At 47.5% G+C, this 19,121-nt stretch overlaps 1 protein-coding gene across 3 annotated transcripts in view; it reads right to left on the bottom strand.

The window, feature by feature from the left end:
- Nucleotides 1-19,121, bottom strand: part of Arhgef3 (Rho guanine nucleotide exchange factor 3) — a 316,326-nt gene that overhangs the window by 200,938 nt on the left and 96,267 nt on the right. For all 3 annotated transcript variants that reach the window (XM_033757008.1, XM_033757003.1, XM_033757006.1), the window contains one exon: nt 13,755-13,821. In XM_033757008.1, the coding sequence (XP_033612899.1) occupies nt 13,755-13,821 (67 nt within the window). The remainder of the gene's footprint in view (nt 1-13,754; nt 13,822-19,121) is intronic.

Raw genomic sequence — 19,121 nt, 5'->3', positions numbered from 1 at the left:
TTCCTTCTTCTTACCCATCAGAGATGGTTTTATTCTTAGGTCTTAAATAGAAGACTTCGCTTCAAAACTGTAATTCAAATATTTGTCTTACTTCAGCTTTTCTTCCCTCGAATATAAAGATGATCTATGTGCTCTGTAGAAACTTGGGAAAGAAAAATATGTCATTTATAACCTCATCCACCGAGATGAAACCATTATTAATATTTCACATATTTTCTTTCAATCATTTCAAATGATTCTTCCCATAGCCAGGATGATTACTGTGTGTGTGTGTGTGTGTGTATGTATAAACACATCTTCTTTTGTTTCTTGGCTTTAAAACATAATAAACATTTTCCATGGATCAATACTCTTCCTTAACATCCCTTTATGGCTCATAACTGCCTGCCTCATAAGTACAAGGTTCTGAGTTCGATCCCCAATACCCCCAAAAATAAATAAATAAAATGCTGATTAATAAATCAAGTGTGGTGGTTCATACCTGTAACCCCAGCTTTCTGGGAGGCTGAGGCAGGAAGACCAGATTTGAACCCAGACTGGGCAGCTTAGTGACTCAATGAGACCCTGACTCAAAATAGACAATAAAAAAGGTCTGGGGAATATAGCTCAGTGAGAAGACCCTGGGTTCAATCCCTACCAGGGGAGAGGAGAGCTGATTAATTCTCTAGGTGAAAAGAGACATTTCAAAATAAATCTGCAGTCCTTAGATTGACCCGCTAGGTTAGTGATTGCGATTCAAGTGTCCCCTCAATATCAAAAGTCTATTTTCATGCATCAAAACAAGATGCTAATTTTTCCACATCAAGACCACAAATACGACAGGAATGCAGTCATTTGCTGGATCTTTTCACTGGGTGCTAAGAAGCCAAGAACAATCAGTTTGGTACCGGTCTGCGACAGCACAGAGAGGCAAGCAAAATAAATTCGGCACAGAACGGGTTGGCACAGCTGAGTAACTATAAGTCAACACCTATCCGAACGAATACAAAAAATGTTCAAGAATATATCCAGACTCCGTTTAAGATTCATTCAACTGCTTTTTTCCAAGGAAGTGTTCCTACCTCCCTCTAAGCTGACACATACTCCCACTGGCATCTGCTGTGTCTTCTTAATAGTGAACATATGCAAAGACCAAATGGCCCAGATTAGTCTCTCATAACCCAGGGTCTGAAGTTATCACTGTATGAAATGGAAAAAAACATTAGAAGAAAAGGAAAGTCTTTCTAGCACACTAGAAATGTTCCAGGCTCTCTTCCCCGCATTCCCTTCCCAGGTAGTTTACCCCACCTTCCAAACCATACTGCCCACAGCTCCTGCTCAAGGGAGATGAAGCAGCAGCAGCAGGGCAGGAAAGGATTTACTGAGAGCTTGCTCTGCCACAGACCAGATGCTGAGCACTTGATACAAATTATCTAATTTAATCCCCACAAGCAGCGGGTTATCCAGACACTTTCAAATGGGGAGGTCTGAATCTTGGTGAACGGCAGACCCATCAAGAATCTGGCCACAGATGACGGGGCCACCGTGCAGGGAAGCTGCTCTAAGAGCCGTCTGGAAGCCTGCCCGTCACTGGTGAAGTCCAGCGCCAGAGAGATGAGTTTCCACGGGGACTTTGGGATGGGAACTTGTGGGAGACAGAGCTGCCGCAAGTTCAGGCCACTGTGGTTCCAGACTGGCATCATCGGGAGACTGGGAGCATGGCCTACAGATCCACAGAACATGAAAAGCAGACAGAGAAAGGAAATGAAAACAGCCCACAGAGAGGAATCCTGGCTCCTGCAACTGTATTTATTGTCCGATCAAACAGCCACTTCTTGAAGTAACGGAGCCAGTGGCTCCTCTTTGCCAAGAGCTCTGTCTAAAATGCCCACCAGGGAATCTGTGGGGAGCCCTCCCACTCCGGGACGGGAGTCGTCAGCTCCCTGTGCAGGGCAAGCCGGCCTCTCAGAGCAACAAGACCCCTGAGCCTCTACCTGCAGTGCAAGCAGCTGGCCGCCTGCGGACTTTCCCTGCCCTAGAGATGTTTAACCTGAAACAAACCAAGTCTGCAGACCTAAGTTACCAGTTCATAAGAAAACACAGGACAGAGAAACTCATTCAATGACATCATAAGCAAGCAGCCAAATACATCCAAATATGAGGTACACCCCATAAGCAACTGGCCTGGCCTTTCCGAAAAGTTTAAAAACACTGTGCTCTTTTGAAAAAAGGGAAGGGTAGGAGAACACTGGAGAATAAAAAAGATTTAAGAAACATAATAACAAACTGAAACGATGGTCCTCAGTTAGTTAAAAAAAAAACACACAATAAATCCAGCCAGAAGCAACGAGTGATTCGTGAATGGTCTGAGGGGAAAAAACAGCCATAAAAAATAACTAAGATATATGAATACAGGCTGGTTATTAGGGAATGAAATCACTGGTGACTTTCCTAGGTTGGATAATATATGGCAACGCAGGAAAATGTGGGACACACACACTGGCGTGTTCAGAAGTAAAGGGTCATGGTATCTGCAGTTGCATCACTCTGAAATGGCTTAGTACAATGAAGCCAAACAATATAAATAGCTAGAGACAAAAAACAAGTAAAGCTAACGTTAGCAATTATTGATTACGGGTGTTGGGTGTTCCCTGCACTTCTCTTTCAACTTTTCCACATTCGGTGTGTTTTGGAATAAACAGCACACACAGAAAAATAAAATCATGGAAACCCCTAAGGAAGATAAGCAAAACCCAACCTCTCCCAGTAAACCACACTCAGCAGCCCCGAGGATACAAAGCTCCCTGCACGTCAGCGGTGTTCTGCAGCACGCTGGGTGCCCGTCCGCCGAGAGCCCAGGTACCGGTGCTGACCCGTCGCTCCCACAGCATCTGAGGCCAGTGCTTTATGAGCGGCCTCACACCGGACGAGTGCTCGCCCCATATTTGCATTCCCTGACACCTCCCGGGCTGGATGGCAGCAGGAGAGAGGCCGGGTGCAGGGCGGCCCAAAACTCGTGAGGGAGAAGAATTTTCACCACCCTGCTCCTAGCGGGCAGCCCACTGAGAAACGGGCCATACAAGCAGACCGCTGAGCATTTGCTTTTACAGCATATTTACTTCAATCACTGGAGAAGGCTAAGTTTGTGAGACATTTCACTTCAGTAATAGAAAATGTCTCAAGCATAAGTCCGTGGTAAGTCGAACATGTGTGCTAAACACAGATGAGAGAAGCATAGACACCTAATATTCATGAGGCACCTGGGTCCTAAATGGTATGTATTAAGCATGCATGAGACTTAGGAGAACTAATGATACAGAGGCATGAAATATATATGAGCTTTGAATATGCATGAGGCCTTCGCTTGGCTACCCGTTGGAGGCACCCACTCTGGCAGCACGTGTCTTCTGCGAAACACAAAACAGAAATTAGGCAGCTGTTCACTCAGCTAATTGGCAAGAAGCAGCTACTTGTCCCTGAGTCTCTTTGATAAAAATGTGAGTCACTGGCCCAGGGCAGTGACTGGGCCTTCTCTATCTGTGGGCCTCTTGCTCAACCTTCAGCTCTGGTTCTTGTAATCACAGCATCAGTGATTAATGCAGGAGAGGGAGAGATGGGACATACGGACATTCCAAAGCCCAGGATTCGTGTGGCATGGTCCTCCCTGAGGCATTGTCACTACTTACCCCGACTTCCCCCCAGCTGCTGTCTGTGTGCTCCGACTGATTTAATGAGTGGTATAATTTGGGCATTCAAAGGCGGTTCCAACTGACGTGGGTTTGTTTTTTGGCTTTTTTTTTTTTTTTGTACCCAGGATCTAACTCGAGACCTTGAGCTTGCACAGCAGGCAGCAGCACCACTGAGCTAAATCTCAGCCCTCCAACTGACTTTTGAAACAGGGTTTCCCTATGTAGTTCCTCAGCCCTGAACTTACTATGTAACCCAGGCTAGCCTCAAATTTGCCGCAATCCTCCTGCCTCAGCCTCCTGAATGCTGGGGCTACAGGTATGCACCACCACACCAAGCATTAGGGAATTCCAACGGAGAGTCAAGGAGCTATACACCCAATCCAATCCACCAAATGGTCCACAGGGACTATGAAGAGGAAGAGGTTGGTGGAAAGAAGGTAAGACCACAGCAGAAACTTCACAAGCTCCCAGCCCTGGCTTCTGACACAGAAACAGAAAGCAGAGCAAATAAACCTAAAGTGGAGGAAACAAGGAAAATGAGGGAGACTTTTCACTTTCCAAAAAGGAAGTTTTTAAATAGGCATAGCCCTCAGTTCTCAATCTTGCTGTGCCCTGCCATGCTTTCAGATAGCACAAAGGTCTTCTGGAGGTAGCAAGACCATTGCCATACTATTGTTTGTGTTTTAAAGGCTAATTTTTAAATTTTAATTAACTAATTTATTTATTTTGCAGTACTGGGGATTGAACTCAGGAACTTGTGCTTGCAATGCAAATCCCTAGCCCAAAAGGATAAATGTATTTAAAATGAAAAATAAAAAGTTCCATGAAAAGGGCCAGGGATGTAGCTCATTGGTGTTGCACCTGCCTGGCAAGCACAAGGCCCTGATTTCAATCCCTGGTCCAAAAAAACAAAAAAACAAAAAACAAACCTCAAAAAGTTCCACAAAAAGTCCTTTGTGAAAAATCACAAAGCAATGACCGACTTGTGAACCCAGTTCTATGTAAAACCCCCAACTAAACTGGGCATAGTGGCATCCACCTGTAATCCTAGCACTCAGGAGGCTGAGGCAGGAGGATTGCAAGTTTGAGACTGGCCTGGACTGCACAGCAAGTTCAAGGCTAGCAGAGGAAACAAAGGAAGGCCCTGACTCAAAAAATAAAAAAGTGAAAACTCCTGACTAAACTCTAATACTTCTCAGAAATGACCTGAAGCCTTTTCGGAACATGATTTTCCAAGAACTACTACTATTTTGGTTCATCCAGAGGACCATTATGTTTTACATCCATTCTTGCTGAACAAGCCTGTTACAAAATGAAATGAACTGTTTCCATCGCAGAGAACCCAGGAGTTGGGTCCACATGAAGTCAGACCCTGGGAATCATGACGATTATCTTTTACTACAGGAGAGACAGGAAGACTTCCTGTTAGTTTGGATTGGGAATGTTCCCCAAAGGCTCATACAGTGAAGGCTTGGCCTCAACTAGTAGTGATAGGAGAGGTGGTAAAACTCTCCGAGGCAAACAGTAGTTTGGAGAGGCAAGTCACTGGGGGCTTGACTTTGAAAGATATATATTTGTCCCTGCACCTCCTTCCTGCTTGCTAGTTGCCATAAGGTAAGCTTTTTACCGCCATACCCTTCCACCGTGATGTTCTATATCACCAGCTGGCCATGGACTAAAACCTTGGCTGGGGCGTTTGGCTCAGTGGTTCTGCCACCTGCCTCTCGCACACAAGGGCCGGAGTTCGATCCCTGGTACCAAACACACTCACACTCACACACACACACACACACACACACACACACACACACACACCTCTCAAACTCAGAGCCAAAAGGAATCTCTCCTCTTTTTAAATTGAATTTCATGGGTGTTTTGTCACAGCAACAAAAAGCTAACTAACTTCTAAGGATGCCCCGTCTCCCCATGTTACTATGGTTACCGCAGGAGCAAACATCGCGGTACAATATGACCCCACTCCCTGATTTGTCCAGAAGTAGCCACCTGACCCAAGGGGGACCATTCAAAATCCCTCTCTAGAAAGTCTGGCTCTGAGCCAGAGTCTTTCTGCAGAGGCTGCATTTGCACTGCGCGGGGAATGGAAGAATTCAGTCTGCCAAGCATATGTGGCCACAGAGAGGAGTCAGGAATCCTCTCAGGTTTCTGGTACCTGATACTAGGAGCTTCTGAGCTCCACTGCATCCCATACAAGGGAATTTCTGGCTGTTGCAGCTAAGATTTCCTAATTAACCCTGGAGACCAAAGTAAAAGCATCTTTCACTCTCCATAATTCTGGCACTAAAAAGGGACTAATTGAAGGGATAACTGCATAACATAAACAAAGGCGTCTCTATAAATCCTGCCTTCAAATGTGCAGAATACACACGACTGGGACACAGGCCCACTGTAACCCCACAGATCTTGAATATAAAGAAAAAGAAATTGCTTCGACTCTTAAAAATAAGCTTCAGCGTGTCTGGTGTGTTTTTGGTGGCAGAGGCGGCAGATGACATGGACTTTTCTTCATAGGTGTCAGCATCTCTACATCCAGGCTGGACCACCACTACCAACAGAGAACTGAGGGAACTAAGTGGAACCCAGGGAGGGTCCACGTTTGCTTTGTAAGGAGGCACTTGACATCAAAAAGGTATCTATTATCAGGCAGGCAGGGAGCTTGAGGCAGGAGAAGCACAAATTCAAGCAGAACTTGAGCAACTCAGTGACTTAGCATGACCTTGTCTCAAAAATGAAAAAAATTTAAAAGGTCTGGAGCAATAGCTCAGTGTGAAGGCCCAGTACTGAAGAAAGAAAAAAACATCTATTAAATACACAGCTTTCAAAAACGGTCATTTCAGGTATAGAGCAAACCTCTCTGTAAGCAACTAATATTTTCTGCACATAATTACAGAACAGGCAGTATTCAGGACCCTTTACATGTAACGCCACTAAGCCTCACCTTGAAGACGCTCACTTTATTAAGTACACCCTACTGCAGATGAGGAACCCGGTGCTCTGAAAGGTGTCCCCCATCAAGCGCTCTGACCCCAAAGCAGCCTTTTCACTACCAAAGCTTTTGTTACAGTGGCCAAGGACTGGCAACCAAGCTCAACATCTGGCCTGTCCAGGGGCAGCAGACAGTAACACCGCTGACCGGGGGTGGGTGGGGTTGCCTGGGCTACTGGGGTAGGGGGTTGTAGTGTAGTAAGTGCCACATCCTGCTCTGTACCCAGATCTTATCAGTTCCCAGATGCCGGGCACAACACAGCCACTCAGTGAGGCTCCCTACGTGTGCTAAAATACTGAACTTTTTTGTTTTGAGGCAGTCTTGCTAAATTGCCTATGTAATCTTACATCCAGATCCTCTGCCTCCGGCTCCCAAGCAGCTGGGGTTACAGGGGATGTAACTGGGATCACAGGTGTGTACCAATTTGCATAGTGACCCTGAACTTGTTTTTTTGTTTGGGTTGATTGATAAATTTACTTTATTTTGTTGTTGTTTTTTGTTTTGTTTTGTTTTGCTTTGTTTGGCATGGCATCTCAATGTAATATTTCTTTTGAAAAGCTCCCTTTTGGTGGTAGAAGATTCTTATTATGGAAGGAGATCTTTTAAAACCATTATAAATTCATTATTTTTGCTAGTTATAAATATTCTCTGTAGGAAATTCAGACATTGCAAAAAGTATGTAGATAACACAAGAGCTCCTGAATATCTCACCCACCTCAGGCTGTCAACCAAGGGTGATATTTTTCCAGGCCTTTTCTCCCCCGACACCTCACAGACTTTTTCCACTATACAAATTAATACCTATCTTCCAAAAGGAGGGGATTAATTTTTTCCTTATTATTGGTGTAAATCTATATGTATTTCACCTTATATGCTTTGGCATTATTTGTACTTCTTACGTCGACCTAGGTCAGAGGTGGTGAACCGGCGGCACGGGGTACCACAGCAGGCTGGTTTTATCACTGAAAGTCCTAAAAGGTTCGTCGTCCCTGACCTAGGTTGTTGAGACCCAAACTCTGAGGCCCGATTACCTGGGTTCAAAAGTCAGACCCACAGCTTGATTGGTTTGGGACCTTGGGGGTGATTCTAGTCTCAATTTTCCAATCTGGAAGCCAGGAATAATAACAGTATCTACTACATAAGGCTTCGGGGGAGGTGAGGGCTCACAAAGTACCAGGAATAGTAGCCAGCACACTACCTGAGCTAAATGAATGAAATATGCTATTCCCATTGCTCTTGTTACTTCTCTCATGTTAAAATAGTTTTAAATTATTAGAACTACTTGACTTGGTTCACCAGTTTTATGGATTTTCTCTTTGATGAGGCTTTTGAAATCCATTAACTCTTGGGCCAGGGATTTAGCTCAGTTGTTCTGCCGCCTACCTCACCAAGTATAAGGACACGAGGTCAATCCCCGGTACCAAAAAAGAAAAAAAAAAAATCCATTAACTCTTTTCTTATTGGGTTTTAAAATTTGTATTATTGCTTTGCAAGAGACTTCAGCATGTTAAGGAGGCTCATAGGAGACGAACATAGCAAATATTTCTCACACTTCCAAGTAATTTCAGAGAAGTACGGAAAGGTGCCATTCAGAAACATGGTCTAAGTCAGGTAGAGTCGCACGCCTGTAATCCCAGCAGTCTGGGAGGCTGAGGCAGGAGGATTACAAGTTTGAGCCTGGCCTGGGTAACTTAATGACTTAGTGAGAACCCGTCAAGTAAGTGAATGAATGAAAAAACAAACAAGCATGGGTTTTGGAATGAGGTGAGGTCAGGTTTGATACAGGCTCTATCTACCACTTACCCGCTGTGTGACCCTGAGCGAGCTGCTGTCCTCGCTATACTTCTGGGGCAGGCAGAACTCTAAGGCTGGTCCCTATCTTTTAGGGTACGCATCCTGAGTGATCCTCTGCCCTTGAGTGCAGGTGGAGTCTGAGCGCATCACTGGATATTACCTCCAGGACTAGGTTCCTGACTCTGGGTTTTGAGGTCATCAAAAGGGACACTGGTGGGGTGGCCTAATCTAATCTGGAGAGCCCGCAGAAGGAATTCATCCCTTCCTGAAGTCAGGATGACCCGAAACACGAACCGATTGCTGGCTCTGAAAATGGAAGGACCCACAAGGCAAAGACCTGACAGGGACCTCCAGCAGGGGACAGAGTCCCATAGACGGCCAGGAAGGACACGGGCACCTCCTGACAACCACCAGGGACGGGACTCTTCCAACAGCCTGTGTGAGCTGGGGACAAGACTGCAGGCCCTAAAGAGGCCAGCTCTGCCCCACACCTTGATTTCTGTCTCCTGAGACCCTGAGCAGAAAGAGAGCTCAGTTACATCGTGTCCCAAATTCCGTTCTAGAGCCATGAGCTAAAGAATGGATATGTTTAAGCCACTAAATTTGTAGTAATTGATTACTCAGCAGCAGATACATAACATTAGAAGTACGCTTCCCCTTCGGCTGCATCCAGAAGAGTGAAACAAATTCTGTGACCAGAATCATAGACAGAATTAAATTCGTGAACCGAGGTACCACTGTACATTCTGTTTCGTCACCCACAAAGTGAGAGTGAAGCTCAAACTACACTCACCTCTTATTGCTTTGGAAAGTAACAGCAGGAGAAAACTCTCTCCAGAGCCTGGGGTAAGCGAACACTCAGTCACTTACCTGGGACTAGCACTGTTATCATTCCCGTAAGTACCTTTACAAAATGGGCAGCAGCACGGAGAAGGCACGGGACCTATGGTGAGAAGGTGATAATGTCCCCTCCTAAACCCTCCACTCTGAGTGACACCACCAATGCACAGCCGCATGGCCCAAGCCTGAGAAAATCACAGTACTACACTGGGATTTCCTATGTGGACCCTGGAAGCAGAAGCTTCTCTCTTTCCTCTGGAAATGTGTGGCTCTTTACAGCCATCCTGTCCTTCCAAAAAGAGGTCCACATGCAGTAGGAAAAGATGAGAAAAACCCAGAGAGTGACAAAGCTGTGAAAGGGATTATCCCTGATACAGCTGTGCCTGAAGCCCAGCCACCTCGGCTCACCTTAGTCATTTGAGCCATCAGTTCCCCTTTTCACTTCAGCTAGTTTTAGCGCAATTTCTATGACTTGTAACCAAGTGTCCTGACTATACACTGGGCCCCCTCTTCCTCATGTACAAATTTAAAAGGTTGGGGCCACAAGGTCATGCCCTTCTACTAAGCGCCAGAGTTTAGGAATGTCTTCTCGAATGGTCTCAGCAAAAATAAAGTTTAGGCATCAGAGGAGACAGAAGGTCTCTGACAGTTGGTCAATGTTTAATTCAGACTTCAGCTCTTGTACCCAAAACAATGCTTTGCACAGAGTAAAGCCCTGCTATGCGTTCACAGCAGGAGCTGAGCCCCTGAGAGCTCCACAGCTCCAGTGTGAGCTCCTTCTGGGTCTGTGTCTCTCCCCTCCCTCCCACCTCCTCCTCTCCTTCCCCTCCCGCCCTCTCCAGAAGGAGCTGTACAAAACGTTTTCACAAGTAAGGGTGGAAATTCTGAGCTCAGCACTTCCTCAGCCAGATGGGGACCAGTGCACCTGACAGAAGGAAGGGCCACCTGGGAGCAGGGTCCCACCGACCAGGCCTCGCTCCTACCTTTCTGTTCCGCTTTCACTGTGGCTTACATGTTCCAACAAGATCCCCACAGCCCAAACCACCACTCGGCCTCTCTCCAAGAAGGTATCTGCAGCACCCAAGGGCCTGGGAGAGACAGCACAGCAGCACAGCGCCACCCTTGTCCAGGGGGCCGGGCAGTCCTGGAAGGTCAGAAACCCCAACGCCTTAGTCTCCAGGCTCTGCAGAAAACAGAGCGGCTGAATGGAAACTGCAGTCAGTAGTAGTGACGACTGGGAACGGGCCACAGCACAGGAAGCAGGGAGGCCATGTGTCACCAGCCCATGCGCGCCCACAGCCACACACTCTGGCAGGAAAAGGAGACCCACAAACGCACTGCCCAGGGCTCTGAGGACCAGCACAGGTCTGCAGGGAACATTCCCAGGGAAGATAAGGAGGGATTTGCAACAGGATTCACTCCACAAGAACTTTCCGGCAATTCCTCTGAAATCTCACTCTTCTCAGACCTGCCAGCCTCCCAGGTCTTGACCACACCCACAATCTCCCTGTCCTTGTCTGCTCTGGCTTCCTCTCTTGTCTTTTCCAATCCACTGCCCATCATCACGTCCCCAGCCCCGGGACCCCTCCAGATCCATAAATGCTCTGTACACAGGATCCTTTTCCTTGGCGAGATAAAAAGGAATGGAACTGTAAATGCTGATAATCGTTTTCTCCACTGCCACATATATAAATATGGAAATTTTCTTAGCACAGAGATTCTAGAACCTTCCTTTCTAAATAAAGAAAAAAACAAGTGTTCACAAGGTACCTTGTCTAGTAGTGCACAGCTCTGTCCAACAGACCTGAGAGTCAGATTTCGTTTGAGAAACTGTGGCAGCCAGACAATGTCTCCCACATCTCTGTTCTGGTGCTCTGGGTCCCTCGCCCAGTTCCGTTACCATGGTGGTGACTACCAAGGAGTCCTGGCTGGCAGGGAAGGTGTTTCCACTTAGCTGGATTCCCTTCCACTCCCCCAGGCCACTGAAGCTTCCTCTCCAAGGCACAGAGGGATGGATTTGGCCACAGCAGACCCAGCAGTGGGCCAAGCCCAAACTTCTCCCTCTGGGGCATCTTGATGCCACTTTGTCTAACTTTCCCAAGAAGCCTCAGAACCAGAAGCAATAAAAGCAGATACAAGAGACCAATTTAAACATCACAGTTGGCCTAACCATGGAATGGACTCTGTATACACAAGCAATCTTAATGACTGGACCATTGTTGGGAGCTCGCTAAGAATTTGAGGGCTAGCCGAATGTGAAGTCAACATGACGTTAGATTTGAACACTTAAAACTTAGTTGCAATTAACTGGGGGCAGCCTCCCCAGTCCCTGCCACAGTGAATTACTAATTGTAAACGTTACTGTTGTCTTAGAGAGACTTGGAAAGGCTGAGGAAAATGGGGGTCAGATCGAAGCTGTTCCTACCTACAGGTTCTTTCCAGCCTGCAAGTTTTAGAGACCAGAACTGAGCTCAAAACTTCACTTTCAAAAACAGCTGAAGAGGTCTCAAACGCGGTTATCCCAGTCAGTCTGGAATACAGGATTCCCAAGGTACAGGACTCTAAAACCGGGACAGTCCCTAGGCAAACTCAGAAGCTTACTGCCCTGCATACACCCAACACCCTTAGTAAATGACCATGGCTGCATCAGAAAGCGAGCTACAAAGCTGACTCTAAAGTCAGCTTCCAAAGTGTGTACAGACACCTTGGTCAACAAAAGTTTTGAGGGTCAGGGCCGGGGATTTAGCTCAGTGGTTCCACTGCCTGCCTCGTAAGCACAAGGACCCCAGTTCGATCCCCACTACAGGAAAAAAAAAAAAAAACAGTTTTCATGGTCAATGACTGGGACATGCCGTGAACTCCATCAACTCTTCCAGTGGGATCTTCACACACACGACAACATCCAAGGCTCTGAGAAATTCTGCAGGAGTGAACATATTTAACACAGCGGATTCAGTGTGTCCCAAATCTACACGACCACCCAAGGCTTTTCTCACTTAATGTCCATCATCATCCAAGTGTACATACTTTGAGCAACGGGGATCTTATCCAACAAAGCATAAACCCAGGGAGGAATGAAACCCAAGTAAGCCATGCATATCTACTCCAGAAGTCAACACACTGTTCTTCTGACTCAGTGAAAAGTAACACTGTAACCTGACCTAAAACAGTGCCTCGGTCTACACTTACTCTTAACAAGAAACATGGGAAAGTGACAAAATCTATACAAGATTTTAAATTGTGATTGGATCCAGCCAGATTAGTCCCTGAAAAACTAAAAACTTGGACTTGGAACCCAATCTAAAGGAAATATGCAGATTTTGTGTCAGAAGGATGTGAGAGAATCATTCATTCAACAAATTAATGCCAGGCATGGTGGCACACGCCTGTAATCCCAGCACGCAGGAAGCTGAGGCAGGAGAATCGCCAAGTTCAAGACCAGCCTGGGCTACGTAGTCAGCCTCTACTACATAGTGAGACCCTACCTCAAAAAACTAAAACAAAAATTAATTAAGCCTATATATGCCAGGCATTGTACTGGGCCCATGATACAGTAGAAAAGAGAAAGGGACAAGATCTGTACACATCTCCCACTTGGGGTTTCTGATCTTACATTTCACTTGATCTTAGCCAAAAGACTGAGAAGCGATGATCTTAAATTGCAGTAAATACTAACTAAGCACACTGATAAGAAATTACAGGGAGCTGGGCATGGTGGTGCAAGCCTCTAATCCCAGCACTCAGGAGGCTGAGGCAGGAGGATCACTGTGAGTTTGAGACCAGCCTGGGCTACACAGTGAGTTCCAGGTCAGACTCAACTACATAGTGAGACCCTGTCTCAAAGAAACAGAAATATCAAAGTGTAGCTCCCAAGGACGCAATGCGTAGGCCAGTAGCCTCATGTGTAGGAGCGCATGCTGAGCAGGGGAACAGCTCAGAGCACTCTCCACAGATGCAAGGGTGCCCCATCCTGACCTTTAAAGTCCTTTTAGCACACAGTAGGACCCCCACGCCCTGAGCTATCACCATCACTACCCATCAGGTGGAAGAGAAGGTTCCATCTCACTCACAAAAATACAATGCTTTGTGCTTGGGAAACTTTCATGCTTCTGTTTAAAGCCTAAGCTTACAGGTGTCAAGAAAACAAAGCCACCAGGAAGGCCTCAATTAACATATTAACAGACCACACGTGTAGACCTTGAGACCTCGGAGGGAGGGCTCCTGGCTTCTCCACAAGATGCTGCAGCCGGTGGTATTCAGGCAGGCCAATGTCAGCGGATGCTCTTGGGGTTACTTGAGCCACCACGGCTGGAGCACACGGGCCCTCCGCAGGAGGAAGCTCGGTGCATTCTGGGTAGAAACTTTCACAGGTAAAGCAACGCACAACCTCCACTTCTCTGGAGGCTGGAGTATGGTCCAGAAGAGAGGCCGCCAGGGCAGACACTTACCCCTCTGAAATTCCAGGCTTTAGGCGAAGGAAACATGGGAAAGTTGTTTTGTCGCTGCCGTTTAGGTCTAGAAGAGGAGAAAGGACATGTTCTTTATTCATTGATTAGATGCTCAGAAGAAATCAGTGTTTTCAAATGCAGATTTATCAAAAAGATGTCTGAAGCAAAGGCCCAGGCAAACCCGCCGGCTGAAGTGTTCTGCTGTCTTCAGTAGCCAAGTTCACTCCCAACGCCTTCCCAACCCTCAAGAGGAAAGCCGCACAGTAGTCAGCTGACTAGTCAGACTCCCACTCAGAAGAATAGAGAACAGTCAATTTTCACTCAGAAAAATAAAATCGAAAACACAACCTGGATGTGGCCAAAAAGTCGGGCCAAATCCCTAACCTTTGTCTTCTGTCATACGTGGGCAGTTCCCGAATGGACACCACCAGTGGCCTCCACTCAGCCTGGAGCGCTCCCCTCACACGCTCCCACAGGAGTCCACATCACAGAGGCCACACTTGAGCTCTAGGCTCTCAGAGAGATTACTGACAGGACATGCGGCCACTGCTTACACGGAGACACTGGTCTCCTCCCTGTCGACCTCTCGGCACAAATCCACCTCCCCAGAAGTGGTGCAGGCAGCTTCAGTGGGTCAGGGCAGGAGCCCCAGCACACCCCCATCTGAAGAGCCTCATTTCTGTCTTGCAAATGGAATCAAGTCCTGTAGCCGCCAAAATACCGACAAGAATACCTTTCTGACGTTTTTATGAGGTGATAAATTATCCAATACACATCCCAAAGGTGAAGACTGGTCACTGTAGATACTCAGACCTTGAGCTGACTGAAAAGCACCCTTGAAAAAGCCCTACTTTGGACTCTTCCTGAGGTTTCGGTCACTGATGCACCAAGGCGGTGCTGTCAGCTACACGATTTACAGGATTTAATTACGGCCACACAGGTGAAAGCTGATTCTGATCCCAAGTGTCTAACCTTGCAGCCATGGTGTTTTTATTAGCTGTGTGACCCTGACACGAGGTTTGACTTTTGGTTTTCTATGTGCAAAACAGGGGAGATAACACGCGCTGTGTCCAAGAATAGCGCTAGGGCCAGGGCTGACACGGGGCTCGGCGGCGCAGCCCAGGCTGGTGGGAACATGACCCCGTCACAGGGGCCTGACATCAGTACCACCTGCTTCTCTTCCTCCTCCTCCACACAGGCAGCAGAGGCCAGGCCAGCAACGCAGACCAGCAGAGACCACCAGGCAGCAGCGATTCCGATCTAAGGCCTTTCTCCATTAAGCAACATGTTGGTTGGCCCAAGTTCTTTTGCAAAGAAATGTCTGTCTTCAAAAAGAAATGCTTGGATTTCAGTGATACTTTCCCAATTATAGCTGAGCTTTGCTTTCCTAATTATTTTATGAGCTTTCCTGCTTCCAATGCAGCAATATATACCAAACATTTCAGTAAACATGCCCTTGTTTTATATGTTGCAAGCCACAGAAGGTCATGTCTAATGTTAATTATCACAGTAACTCAGTGATTCAATTAAGCTGGGCCAGAGACTTAACCCCCACACAAGCTAAGCTTCTCGGTCCTTTATAAGATGGTTATTGGACCATAATGCAAAGAACGAAGCCGGGTGTCCTTGTGGGAGGGCAGCAGTTCACCAGCGCCCCACACCATTAGGCTCACAGCCAAAGAACAGCCCGCGGCGTTCTCCGCAGATTGGGTATGGCCCTCTCCCGACCGGAGACGGCTGGCCCTAGTTTTTAGCTCTAAACCCTCCTGCCTCCCCCCAACCACCCACAGTCTCAACTCCAAGTGTGTGTGTCTAGAGTCACCAGAACCAGGTCCACAGCAGCAAGCAGCACACCTGACTCTCGCCGCCCTGAGAAGGGGATTAGTGACCGTTCCCAGGGCAAACCTTTAGGCTGCTTCTGCTGCGGGGCACTGCAGGGCTAAGAGCCTGACCTTCAAGGAGAACCAGGTCGGGGCTGAACAGTCCCTGACTCCCTTTCTCTTACTGGGGGATTTAAGCAGGTTACCTACCCTCTTCCCCCTTTGGGTCTCTATTTTCTTCTCTGTAATGTGTAATGTGTAATGTGTACTTTCTTATCTGTAACGTGGGGATACTTATCCCTTCTCAGAAAATGGAAAGATTAAATTAAGGTACTATATAAGCCTTGTGGCAGAGAGTTCGGTGCATAATTGGTACTGAAATTAGCAATGATGATGATGATGGCAGCTCTTTCTTTGACCCAGTGAGGGTGAGCTCCTAGCATTACAAGGTTATTGTTATCCTTGGTGAAGCTTGAGTTGTTGGACCAAAGAAATCTGCATGTAGTTCTCACAGATGACATAAAACATGAGGCAAACGGCAGAAAAGCTTCAGTGTGATGTGAATATTTGTATTAGGTGACAACACGGCCACAGATGTGGGCAGGGTGTCATCCCTGAAAAGAGGCTCCGTCTTCACACTCTTCTGCCTCCCCTGCTCCCTCCCGAAGACCACCGCCTCTCTCGCACCATGTGTGCACTGTAACACTTTAAGGTCTGAGTTCTCAGCCCGGAGCATCTCTCCAGCAGAATCTTCCTTTTTCTCTTTTGTTCTACCTCTCTCCGCGAGGACAACTGTAACATTACCAGGGAAATCAAACACATGCACTTCCTAAGAGAAATCCACCTATGCCAGGTGTGCTGGACCACTTGCGAAGGTACTGTCCTCTTTCTCTTGAGTTCTTGGTCTCATATTGAGGACACGGGGGCGGGGGGACTGGCAGGCGGTGGCCAGGGCAAGCCCCGTGCTCTGTGAGCTCAGTGTCAGGAGGGGCCCCCCGCCCCAGGCCCGGCTGCAACTCACTTTTTATTTTCTGATAGATTTTGGCAAAAAATAATCAGACCTCCGAAATGGTCAGCCCATATGGGGGCTCAGTCACTAGCTGAATCCCTTTGCAGCAACAGCTTTGCTTTTGGGAAATGGCTCTCTATTCAGGAGCACTCACCCATTAATTTAGCCACTACTACTCATTCTGCACCTACTATCTGTCAGGCGGGGTGCCAGACACTGGACATGCAGCAGCGAACAGGGCAGATCCAGTTCCTACTTTCATGTCTCACAGTAAGACAATCAGACCGAGCCCCCTTCCCAAATTACAACACGGTAAGGCCCTTTAAGTGGTTGTAGAAGAGCCAAGGGGACTCAACCTGAGTTTGGGGAGCAGAGAGAACCCCACCGCCACCAGAGGAAATGAATGTGGCCTCCATGAGACCTGACAGGGAAAGACTGGACCAGGTCACCTAGACGCTTCAGTCTCTGTTGATAAGGAAATAGGCTGAATGACTCCAAGTCGCTGGGGATCACACAGCCCCGCTGCTGGCAGTGGGGAAGGGCAGCATAATGGTGGAGGAGAAACTGTAATAACACCTATCCGAGGCCCAGGAAGGCGGGAAGCAGGCAGACACAGGAGAAGAGGCTGGACCAGCTGCACTGCAGAGCTACAGGGCGGAGAGTGGCACGAGATCTGACTGCTGGCAGAGAGCAGGAGCAGGGCTCCTTAGGGAGCGCAGACAGGAGGCTTCTGCGGGGCCCCACACCCATGGCCCACCTCACGGTACCTCCAGGATTCTGAACAAAGGGACACTGTCCCACAGCGTCCACCCTGCCCTGGCTTCTTAAAGATCAGCACTGTTTCCACAGAAGCATCACGTAAGCCACGGATGGAGTTTCAGATGCTGTCAGTCACGTTCAAACGGTAAACAGGGGCTGGGGCTGCAGCTCGGGGGTAGAGCACGTGCTTATTAGCGTGCGTGTGCAAGGTCCTGCTTCAGCCGCCAGCCCTGAAAAGGCTAAAGATAATAGAAAGAAGCAAAAAGAAACAGATTCCATTTGTATGCAGTGTCTAGAACAGGCAAATCTACAAAAGCAAAAAGTTGATTAGGAGTCGGAAGAAACTAGGGGAAGAGAGGGATGGGAGTAACCATTTAATGACCACAGTTTCTTTTTTGTTTTGTGTTGATTTTTGGCACCAGGGATCAAACTTGGGTCCTTCTGCTTGCCAGGCAGGCGGCAGAACCACTGAGCTCAATCCCCAGCCTGACCACAATTTCTTCTGGGCGCTGTTTTCTGGAATTAGGTGAGGTTCTGGAATAAGACGGCTGTAACAGATACACAGCGTTGTGAATTATTTCACTCCCCTGAATTATGGCATGCTTTAAAACCGCAAAGATGACAATAATTAAAATGGCAATGTTTTACGTGCACTTTACCATAATTTCCTGAAAAGTCATGGCGAAATGAAACATTTTCAGGCCATATCAAAAATACATATTTAATGGGAAAAATCATTACACAATAACGCGAGATAAAATCCCATGGCCCAGTCCAGAGAAGGTAAATCTGTAATGGAAAACCAGGGGAGCAGACAGTTCATGCAGCCTGAGGACGGATGGAGAGGCCTCAGTCAGGGCTTGGAGTCGCCACTTCTGAGACACACGTTTCCCTGAGTCACCCGGCAGTGACAAGCATTCTCACGCACTCTGTCCCCGCCACGATCCCCACTCTGCACCCGGAGACTCACGGCAACACCTACTCCGCCTCCTGCGCTGGTCTCAGGAGACTTCTTGCTGTGTCCCCCTGCTGCAGGGGGAAGGGAGGCCCCACCAAGGTCGGGAGGGGGCGGCCAGAGCCGGGGACCTGACACAGGCTCGAGGAATGAGAGCTGGGGCGGCGTCCAAGGCCATCAGGAAGCGTCATTCGCGTGGCACAGAAGGTGACAGACTTCAGGTGTTGGTCAGCCCTCTCCAGCATGCGCTCCCGGAGGGTGGGCGCGTCCTGGTTTATACACGATGGATGCCCAGTGAATATTTGTAAGGCTTTTCTTTAACTTTCTTGACATCCACAGGGAGACAGTACAGGCCGGAGGAAACTTCTCAACCCTGAGATTATGGTATAGGAGCGGGGCATTGAAGCGCACGCCTGTAATCCCAACACTCAGGAAGCTGAGGCAGGAGGATCACTTCCAGTTCGAGGTCAGCCTGGGCTACATAGTGAATTCAAGGACAGCCTGAACTACATGGTGAGATCCTGTCTCAACAAAACAAAACAAAAACAAAAACAAAAAAAGAATACAGTATAGGGGATGATGACACAAACTATCTTTTTTTTTTTTTTTTGAGACAGGATCTCACTATGTAGTTGAGACTGACCTAGAACTCACTATGTGGCACAGATTGGTCTCGAACTCACAGTGATCCTCCTACCTCACCCGCCCAAGTGCTGGGATTACAGGCATGCGCCACCACATCTGGCTGGATTTTTAAAATAATAAAAATAAAATAAAAAGTCAGACATTATTGATTTTTCTACATTTTCAAAGAAATGCCTATG

Source organism: Fukomys damarensis, unplaced genomic scaffold (assembly GCF_012274545.1).
Source record: "Fukomys damarensis isolate Sample0158 unplaced genomic scaffold, DMR_v1.0_HiC HiC_scaffold_28, whole genome shotgun sequence".
NCBI lineage: Eukaryota > Metazoa > Chordata > Mammalia > Rodentia > Bathyergidae > Fukomys > Fukomys damarensis.
Note: the sequence above shows the minus strand (reverse complement) of the source record. Positions and strands in the feature narration are given on the sequence as shown.